Source organism: Parathielavia appendiculata (genome assembly GCF_033297405.1).
Source record: "Parathielavia appendiculata strain CBS 731.68 unplaced genomic scaffold N657scaffold_34, whole genome shotgun sequence".
NCBI lineage: Eukaryota > Fungi > Ascomycota > Sordariomycetes > Sordariales > Chaetomiaceae > Parathielavia > Parathielavia appendiculata.
This window is the reverse complement of record NW_026944253.1, coordinates 107,174-117,247: the sequence shown is the minus strand read 5'-3', so window position 1 is coordinate 117,247 and position 10,074 is coordinate 107,174. Positions and strand designations below refer to the sequence as shown.

Sequence of the window (10,074 nt, the reverse complement as noted above, 5' to 3'; positions counted from 1 at the left end):
TGGACATACTTGGTGGGTTGCTAGGTAAGCGGCTACCTTGTTATAGCGCTTCTGATGCAGCTGGTTCACAATCCAAGTTGTTAACTCGAGGGCAGTTTTCAATTTCTCCCGGTCAACCTGCTTGAGCTCCATTGTGTTCGCCTCCTCGATGAACTTAGACAAAGCAAACGTCATGACAGCAGACAACCGAATGTGACAGCAGCAAGATGAGTGTGGTAGATTTGGAGTAAAAATGTTCATTGGTGTAAGCTGCTTTGATGAAACCAGGAAAAGTAATCAGCCGCCTGAACAGATGCGATTTGGTAGGTAAGTGCGTGAGGATGGATTGTGGCTGGGAAGCTGTGGCGCTGTGAAAAGAACCATCGGTTTGGGTGATGAAATTTGAGGAAGCGGGTGGATGCAGATATCAGGATAAATGAAAAATTTACGGTGGGGGTGAGCCAAATAAGATTTTGGGTTTTTGAGCAGGGCACCGCCGTACCCTTATCACCTGGATTCAGGGCTTACCCGGGTTGGATCCGAACGGATAGATATCGTGTCCAACCGGAAACACCAAATGCGATCCTGCGGTGGGGTCTTCAACTTGGCGCCAACGTCTTTCTTGTTCTCTCTCCCGCTCCTGCTCTCCTCTATCAACTCGTCTTTGCCCCAAGCAGTACACGAATTTACTCAATCGCCTAGCGCTATCCTATTTGCCAGGCTCGCGCAGTCGGATAGCGATATGTCTTTGATTAAGGGGCAGGCCTCTTGAACGCATACTCTGGCAGCTTCCGGCGACACCATCCTTACCTTGAACATTCCAAATGCCACCAAAGTAGGGCCCGTGCGCCAGCGGCTGATGGGCGGGGGGCCGCCTGGTAGCAGAGCTCGATTGGCTGTTGTGTCGCGCCTGCTGCATAGCCTGAACGGATCTAGGGCACAGCCAGCTTCACCGTTTTCTTCAAACGGACGACACTACATCCGTAACAGGGGCGAAGAGGCCCTTGTTTTTGGACCCCGAAACCCCCCTGTTTTCTGACCGCTCGTACCCCAAGACATAAGCTTTTAAGGGCTAGTTTAAGTAGGGGAGAGCTTGAAACGCTGGAAAACGGCGTCAACACCGCCGTCGACTGTTAGGATGGCCGTCTCTTGCTGTGCCTGTTTCAGAGCTGGTCGCTGCTCTTGCTGTGCCTATTTCATGGCTGCGGCCCAGCCGCTTCAAAAATAAAAAAAAATGCGCCGCAGCACCTTCCTCGATTCCTTCCGGAACGTCCAACATCTCAATCTTACAAAGCCGAACCTACAAATTTTGTATCAGTCTAGGGTTACGAAGGAAAATGCCTCGCAGACACGGTTTTGTTCTGAGTGAACCCGCCAGTTTGTACGATCGTAACGAACGACAGCGAAGAGCGGACGAAGACGACGAGTTGTTCTCCAGCGCTCAGTTCGATGATACGCGGGAGGTGGGCCGCAAACTTCAAGAAGAGCGAATTCGTGCGTGGCAGTCCATGCGGGCGTAAGTATTGGCTGGTGGGACGTATTGGTTTGCTATCCCAGGTACTGATACGGATTGGTAGGTTCATCGAGACCTACAAAAAGAGGGACTTTGGCCAGCTATGGATCGCCCTATGCCGGGACGACGTCGAAGCGAAGAATGCTATACAATCTTACTTCCGCGATTATGTGGAAAACTCACGGACATCCCGCCTGAGCCTCGGGGAAGAAGAGTACGAGACTGTTCAGACGATTACCACCACCAACACCGTAATCGAACATTGGAAGAATCTCGTTGCGCACGCAGACAATACGGTTCTTAGAGAAAAGAGGCGGGAAGACCCTGATAATTCTCGACTCTGGAAGTTGAGGTGGGATCCAGGCAAGCAAACTGATCGACCCGTGGCGGACATTAGCAATGTAGGTACTAGGCGGTTTATAACTTTAAAATTTTGAGCACCTTCGAGCACCTTCGAGCTAACCCTGGTATAGTACATTCGAAAGAACCTTGCGGAGAAATACGGTCTGATACGAGAATCCGAGCTTACTTTCAAGAAGGTCGAGACTACATCCGATGACCTCCTGGTGCTCCTCAATACGCTCTGGACGCGGGCTGAGGACGTTCCTTGTCAACCCGAATCCCGTGCCTCGCTTCACTTTACACTCATCCTTGCGGGCTTTGGATTCAGACCGGGTTCGCTATTGAGGATCTGCTATAACGTTAAGGATCTTCGCCTCTTTGTCGTCCGGGATCCCCACCATCTGGGTGAAATGACGCTCGCTGCAACTATCACGGTGGTTCACGACAAGCGTCACACAGCAGATCCACGCTCGCAAAAGCCTGGTATTGCGCACTCAACGTATGTCCTTGCTTACTTGATCCTGTGGTCATGGATACTGATTCCGCTTGAAGTGTCAGCATTCTTGTTCCCTGCCAGATGCTCTGTCTAGTCAGCTTGATTTCAACAAAAGCTATTTCCGACACTGCCTTCTCCACCCCTTTTGGATCTCTCGGCGAGATGCTTGACCGTCCGAACCTCGAGCATGTCGAATCCTTAGAGCTCCCCTGGAAAGAGGAGTTATTGGGCCACGAGATATTTCCGATCAATCACTCCCAAGTACTGGGGAACATGACATCAGTTATGGCAAGTCGCCGGCAACCGAGATCCTCAGCGTTTATATTCCCTCCGTGTAGGCGCTGGTTCTAAACTCGATGGTCTGTTTTACTCCAAGTACGTCTGTTCCCTCTTGACTCACAAGTCTCTTCAGGGCCCCTTACGCCGGCGCTACGCTCGCATTTCATGGCAAACACCGAGCCTGGCTTCCAACAAAGATACCTCCCTCAACATATTCGAAAGGAGATCATGCCGATTGTCTTCGACCCAGAAGCGGCAGGGACACATGAGGAGCTCTACAAAATGCTACGACGCGCGACCGCCAGGAGGGACGAGAACGCTCCACTCTACCCGACTGTTGAAGATACGCAGCGCCTGGAGCGGCGTCGCGATATGCAAAGGCTGAAACGAGAGTACGAGACGGCACGGGACGAAAAAGGCGACCGCCACCCGGATGCAAAACGAGCTTTTGCTGCGTATGCAAAGCGCCGAAGTGACCTTCGCAAGCTCGTGGTAGAGCATAGGCGAGTGGAGTACTTTAAGGAGGCAGATAGGCGAAGGGCCCTTGGACAATCGACCAGCGATCTGTCAACGCCAACAGCGCTCTTGTCGAAGCCGCGTACCCGGACGGAAGTGGCAGACCGCGCCGCCACACGAATCGGCCGTTTTCTCCGTGAGCAACATCTAGGAGGAAAGCGGCGAGCCCAACACTTCTCCCAGCTACTTCTTGCTTACTTGGGAAACCGGTATACCGAGGTGGAGGCCATGATCGACTCATTGGAGGAGAGCAAGAGCTCTCATGATGCCGCTGAGCAAATGCCGGTGCAATACACATGCCTCTTGTGTTGTGCTGTGTTTCCCTACCGCGGCAACTTGACAAGGCACAACCAGAACGACCATTACATGAAGAGGGCATTCGACCGTCCTTTTCCATGCCCCGAGTGCAACCGTTTGGGCAGAGAGAGGTACATGGTGGAAGGGGTTGAGCAATGGAGCAACCACGTAGAGCGGTGCCACGGCATCATGTTCGCGCCATGCCTGCCAAGCAAAAGCTGCCTGGAGCAGGGACCAGTCAGATCGGCCAAGCCAAAGCTTACGACAACGGAATCTGCTCGTTGCCTGGTCTGTGAAAACATGTTCTATCCGGGCAGCAGCTTTTCGCGACATTTCAACAAGGAGCACAAGGATCTCTTTCGGGGGCCTTTTGCATGCTTCGAGTGCCATAGGCAAGACGGCAGTGTAATTATGATCGAAAGCCGGGCAGCCTGGATGGACCATCTTGCGGAGGTGCATGGGTTCGATGGATGGACGTTGGCCGAGCTCTCGGGGGAGCGGAAAGTGTTAGGCAAGAGGAAGAGGGAGGAGGATTCCGACCAACCTGGTCAGAGCGGTACCACGGTAAAGAGAGAGACACCGTTGCCTGATCTGCAAGGACATTTAAGAGCCGAGATGTTTGGATGGCGCACGTGGCGCACGTGGCAGAGGTATAGACTGGGGCTGATGTTTCGGGGAAGGGGTGGGTGCGAGGTAGTTCAATGGCAGTTACAAGGTGGAAATGGCGACAGTATCTAGTGAAGTGGGTGGGCTATTGGAAACATTTATAGGTTAGACGTGATGGATTCGCACCAAACATTATACTACAAAGAGGCTCGAGATTACTTCTGATGAAGTACATGTATTCGCTGCCGCCGCGAGGATATCGATCGGATTTTCTCAGCGCTCCCAACAATCCAATCAATCCAATCCAAGCCTCATAATTGGATTGAATTGAGGCCTTTCTGAATAATTGATTGATTGAAGCCCCAGAATTGAATTGAATTGAAGAATTGCAATTAACGTCACATGATCCCGGGTGAGGTTATTCCGAGCCGACCGAGTCACTGGGCCCTCTCCAGACATCCAGGTTCCTGATTACAACCCTGCTAAGAAGGACCTTTATTTCGCAGCCAATTCTTCAGGCACTGGAGCTTGGATATTGTATCCTCCTGTGTAGAGTGCCTCTGCATTCCCACGTCCAGTTTCGCAAGGCTGAACGTCCTCTCGCACTCCGTTGACATGGGTGGAAGAGAGAGCAAGTCGAGCGCCATCTTTGACAGCCTAGGAAATCGCTCCTGGTTACTCAACCACCACTGCAACGGATCTTCCACCGGCCTAACAGGCTCGCCAAGGTAGGCTGCTACCTCATCCAGGCCGTGGAGAGCCTCGGGCGGATCGTAGAAGTCATCTCCATAGAGGTAGTGTTGTAACGGGCTGGACCCGAGATGGGCCTCGATGACCCTCGGCCAGCTCTCGTATAAGCACGGGTCCACCAAACCCCCTGGATGTGCTATTCCCACTCGACCCACAGTGTTGAACTTTCTAGCAGCGCACACCTGTGAGGATAAATTGGCTCCCCAGCTACCAGAGTCTCACATCTCTTCTTTCCTTCTCCAAGTTCAGTGTACTCGTAGAGTCGTCATCAGCTAGTTGCAATATACTACCTGAGACCGTTACAGGCAATGCTGCGGGCCCGGCGAAGGCGGGAGAATGCGCTGTTTCCGGCGGTAGAAGCAGTCGATAGGAGGGTCGGAGCATCGCTGGCAATAGAAGCCGTGGCTGAGCAATCGGGGAGGTCAGCCATAGCGGTACTTCGGAGGCAGCTATGGCCTAGTAGAACAGTCGGGCTCGACCCGGGGACGCAACACCAAGGGGAACCATCACGATACAACGCTCCTCGAACTAGGGGGGCACCCACGACGCGTCCGGTCCGGCTGTTTTTCCGGCTAGATGGGCAGTATTTCCCCCCCCCAGGGTTTTCCAGGGCGTCCAAAACAGGGAAAAATCAGGCCTAATAATTGACAATTCGTCAATCAATCACAGTGTCCGAATTGGATTGAATTGAGCCCAAAAAATCCATTATTGAATTGGATTGGATTGATTGGATTGGAAGATTGCCAAGAAAAATTGAATTGTTGGGAGCGCTGGATTTTCTTGTCATCTGTCTGACAGTTTTCAGGAAGAACCCCTTGTATAGCTGATCGCGACGTTCCTCCACAATCCAAAAATCCAATCTACTTCGTACAGAGCACCTCATCCACTAAGCTGTTGCCACCACCACTGCCATTCAGCCCACCACAATCCGCACTCATGGCCCTGGCTGCTTGCCTACAACCGTGACTGTTGTGTGGGCCACTTGGCCGAGCACTCCAGGCAGCCCCACCTCTGACCTGCATCTCCCAGGCGGAGATTTTCCTCCTTTCACATAGCTTAGCAAGACAAGAAGACACCACGTCGTTGCTCTTAGTTGCTCAGCGCGTCCCACGCAACACATTGCGCACGCGAATGGCTGAGCTTCCAGGTCTCGCGAGCGGGGTAAGGAGTGCATGGTGGACGTTCAAGGCCTTGACGGTGCGGGACGGGCCGCGGCGTGGGGCCTCTCCAAAGTGGAGAGTGGGGTGGCTTCACTTCGCAATCCGATCGGGTCCGCCGGAGTCTCTTTGACCCCACACTGCCCCGGTCTTCAGCCGGCGGACACCAGATTCTCTATTAATATCCAACATGACCACTAGCGAAACGTGAGATGTGCCGGCAAGCGACGCGAGGATTGCTGGACAGAGAATGTTGGTGTGGCCCACTGAAGATTCCCACAGAGAAACGTTGAGGTCACATCGCACTGTAGAGGATTGGGCAAGCAAGAACGGACATCTCGAACTCAAATTATCTCGACAAAAAATCACTACAATAATGAAACGGTCTGGTGTCTAGTTGAAATATGCGGAGAACAAAGGGTCGCCTTCAATTCTCCTTTTGGAAGGTGTGGTCGTCTCAGGAGCGTGGAACAAACGGTTCCGAGTGCACAAGGTGATAAGAGTGCTCAGAGGTCTCAACACGCTGCTATGTTGCGGGATCTGGGAAGCTCAAACCCAGTTGGAACAAGAAACAATTTTCTCTGTAACCATCACCATCACTACTGCCTTGAACTGACAACTTTGGGCTGCCCCCGTGTACCCTGAAACCTCCGTTGCAAGCTCCCATCAAGTGGACTCGTGGCTGTTGGACTTCCAACGCCTCCAAACCAACCACAACCGGCCCCTCACCGATGACCCAACCCAAGCTCAGCCATGTTCTTCCTATGTCTTTTTTCTCCCAGTCCATTTCTTCCGGGTCATTTCCCTTAGGGTCCCAAATGGCGTCCTTTTTTTCCACGTCATTTTCCCGCTGCCGGGGTTACTGACCCGTCATTCCACGTCGCCTTCCCAGTCGTGCGTGATGCTCAAATTGGCTATCCCGGTGTTGAGCAAATGAATAGATCCTCTGTTGGTCCATTGCGGGGAAGAGTGTAGACCAGCCGAACCAATGCCAAACTGGTGCTCTTGCATTATCGCACTGCTGATAGCCGCCGTCATCTCCCATGTCCCAGGAACATAATACCCAAGTCCATCGCGTTAAAAAGCCACCGGATAAATGTTCCCACGGTAACCAATTACCCAACTACCATGCCAAGTATACATCTCAGGCTACCACCGGACCAAAATCTGCTCGTTCTCCTCCTGTCTAACGACAAAAACTATCGCCATCTCCGACTGCTGCTACCGACAAATCCGTAACGCCGCAGCTGTTTGAGGGAAGCGCACCGGAGGTGATGCTGATCGAGTCAATCCCCTCGATGTTATCTTCCTGTGGAATTCTTCCAAGCGCTTCTCAAACTGGGAGTAGGCGTCGAGTAAAGAGCACTCCAACGTCTCTGTACTGAAGACTCCTAGTACACGTGAGTCAAAATCAGCAAATACCTATAATTGCGGGTTGCAGCACGCACTGGGTTGGTGCTGGCGTACAGCTTGTCCATGAACCCCTGGTCCCACGTGTTGACGCTGTAGTTGAGCACATCCTGGATGGCCCCGAGCAACCCCTGTTCGCCGCGACCTTCCCCTTTTGGCAGGCTCAAGGCCAGCTCTTGAACCAGATTTTCGGGTCTCCGGGCATTGACGAGGGCATTTTGGACAAGTCCCTGGCTATTGGGGAGCAACTCCCCCGCGGCCCTGGATGGCACGGCCTCGTCGGCAACCCGGATGAAGGGAACAACAGGAGCTTTGACAGCGTCAATGAGCTAACTCATATTAGCGTTTTCCTGAGAGTGGATACCAGGCGAATACTTACATGCTCGACCTCGTCTGCCCTGTTCAGGGGCTTCTCCACATGCGTCCCGTTCATCTCGACCTCAGCGAACACGGTCACGCCTTGATATTGACGACAGGGTTGGGGTTGCAGTGGAAGCAATCCCCAGGCCGTGGAGTCAAGGGATCAAGTCGATTTTTGCTCTCGGCTCCGGTTCGGCCGGGAACCGGCTCTCACGACCCCCACATCTCGCCTCCGTCTGCCGGTGTGGATGGGGCCCACAGCCGTGCCAGCCGAACAGGGGTGAAATGCCGCAAAGCGGAGTCTCAAGTACCGGTATTTATGAGGAAAGGGATGTTTGGAGTCAGCCAGGTGGGCGCATACACTATACACTAGTCCCCTCCTCGGTGGCGATATCCTGCAAGAAGGACACCGGCCCCAAACAGATATGGACCCTGAAAGTTGAGCACGTGGCAGAAAGGTTCAGGTGTCAGGGGTAACGCGGCCTCACGGGCGGATCCTGTCTGTTGATGAGGAACGCAAGCTGATAGCTCCGCCTCCCGAACAAGAGGTCGTCGTCTTTGAATTGCAAACCGATCTAACGCTGCTTCATCCCTATTTCTTTGCGGGTTCGCGACCCAGCTTCTCCAGAGCTGCCTGCAGCTTCCTACTCCTCTCCGCGTGGGCGGGGTGATTGAAAAAGTAATCGGACAAAGGCGCGTATTTGCCTGGCGCAGGACTTCCCCATGTCTTCAACAGCCACTCGGCGGCCAATTCCGGGTTTTGGAGCCAACTTTGGGGGACCCAACTCGCCCACTGATTCCCCTGATTTCCGGGATCCGCGAAGGTTCCTGTGCCGGGGGCAAAGGGCCAGTGGCGCTCGATGGGTGAGTGAGGAAGTGGGCGGGCATCCTTGTTGTGCTTCGGATGCGACCGATAATGGAACGGGTAAACGACAGCTTGGTTGAAATCGATCAGGACCACGCTACCGTCAGGCCGGACCATGACGTTCCGCGGTGACAGGTCTCCGTGGAGAACCTCGGCCTCCCACCATATGGAGATGGCGGCCTCGAAGGTGTCTTTGAGGACTCGGAGACGAGTGTCCTGATCGGGCAATAGGGAGAGCTGGACGCTGTTGTTCTTAGTAGCCTTGAGGATCTTGGCCAAGACGGTCTCACCGGGCACCAGCTGGAGCAGGAGCATGCGGACCCAGCGCCGGCGGTTGGGTCGGTCGGCAACCGTGAAAGTCCAAGTGCCGTAGTACTCGGGCACGAGCTTGGCGCCAACCCCTTGGACAGGCTGCATGGTTTCATAGGCCCAGGCCTCGATAGCATAGTCGGCGTCGGCCAGGGTCATGCTGTCCCAGCCGGAGTCTTGGTTCTCCAGCGGGTAGTAGACGCCGTCGTAGATCTTGGCCAGGCAGACGACGCCCTTGTCTCGGTCGAAATAGCCCGTGACCACGTGAGCGCCGCCGCCGTCGACGTGGAAACGTCTCAGGGTTTTTGAGCCGGTGATGGTGAAGGTGTGCTCTTCGGTGGCCGCGGGCTCCGTCTCCAAGGGCGGATTGTCCATGGCGAAAGCAACGCGGTCGACATCCGTGGCATCGGGCCCGACCCCGACTTTGCGCCGAGGACATGGTCCGTAACCAGCGCCAAAGGGCGTCGGCGGGACGTGCTTTCGAATTCGGAGCTCGACGCCTTCCCGATAGGGCGACGGAGAGACGGATGAGCGTGTGGCGGTTGCTGCGGCCATTGATAACACCCTCCGTTGGGTTTTCGGACTTTACTTTTGGGCCATCAGGCGAAAGAGAATTGGAATGAATAAGAGAGGATGGAAGTCAGGAATTGGGCAGCCGGGGGAAGCAGATTGACCACGGCAAGGCGGACAGAATGAAGGTTTATCGTGGGTCGGGTGTCAGCAATAAGATCAGATCAACCCCAAAGAAACAACGACAAACTTCGCAACTGTGTTTCTTGGGACTCGGGCTGTTGGGAGTTGGGACATTCCGCCGCACGGCTAACTGATGGATGGATGGATGGAATTTATTTCGCCCGGAGGCGCGAAGCCTAGAGGGCCTTGGCACGCTAACTACATCCAATTCCTTGACGTTCAACCATCAACTCTTACTAGCCGTCTTCCTCTTTTCCCCTTTCTCACGCCACTAACTGTTGCCTCTTACTTGGTTTTTAGCAGATCGACTTGGAGGCTGCGTTCTCCAACTGTTCAGCGTCCTATCTTCAGCAGCTAAAGCGGGATTTGCTGGTTGAGGCTGTGTAGTGTTAGTGGAGCTCCCCTACTGTGATTGGCCCAATTTTCGTCGTTCCTCGTCACTCGTCAAGATCCAATCTCTGTCGCCATTGCGTACTTGATCGTTGCCCGGACTGCTTTCATG

At 53.9% G+C, this 10,074-nt stretch overlaps 3 protein-coding genes across 3 annotated transcripts; 1 reads left to right on the top strand and 2 right to left on the bottom strand.

Moving 5' to 3' along the window:
- Positions 1-1,213: 1,213 nt before the first annotated feature.
- Positions 1,214-4,253, top strand: N657DRAFT_675226 (uncharacterized protein; the record flags this gene model as incomplete). Its single annotated transcript, XM_062795808.1, has 7 exons — positions 1,214-1,303; positions 1,383-1,495; positions 1,557-1,893; positions 1,966-2,333; positions 2,614-2,664; positions 2,807-4,072; positions 4,193-4,253. The coding sequence occupies 7 exons, from the start codon at positions 1,214-1,216 to the stop codon at positions 4,251-4,253; spliced, it is 2,286 nt and encodes a 761-aa protein (XP_062642734.1).
- Positions 4,254-7,268: 3,015 nt separating this feature from the next.
- Positions 7,269-7,778, bottom strand: N657DRAFT_637667 (uncharacterized protein; the record flags this gene model as incomplete). Its single annotated transcript, XM_062791525.1, has 3 exons — positions 7,269-7,316; positions 7,384-7,674; positions 7,725-7,778. The coding sequence occupies 3 exons, from the start codon at positions 7,776-7,778 to the stop codon at positions 7,269-7,271; spliced, it is 393 nt and encodes a 130-aa protein (XP_062642733.1).
- A 409-nt stretch (positions 7,779-8,187) lies between these two features.
- Positions 8,188-9,569, bottom strand: N657DRAFT_323490 (uncharacterized protein). Its single transcript, XM_062786813.1, has one exon. The coding sequence runs from the start codon at positions 9,432-9,434 to the stop codon at positions 8,298-8,300; it is 1,137 nt and encodes a 378-aa protein (XP_062642732.1). The 5' UTR covers positions 9,435-9,569; the 3' UTR covers positions 8,188-8,297.
- Positions 9,570-10,074: the final 505 nt, after the last annotated feature.

Coding starts and splice junctions, on each gene's coding strand:
- N657DRAFT_323490 (XM_062786813.1), bottom strand. CDS start 9,434: ATGGCCGCAGCAACCGCCACACGCTCATCCGTCTCTCCGTCGCCCTAT.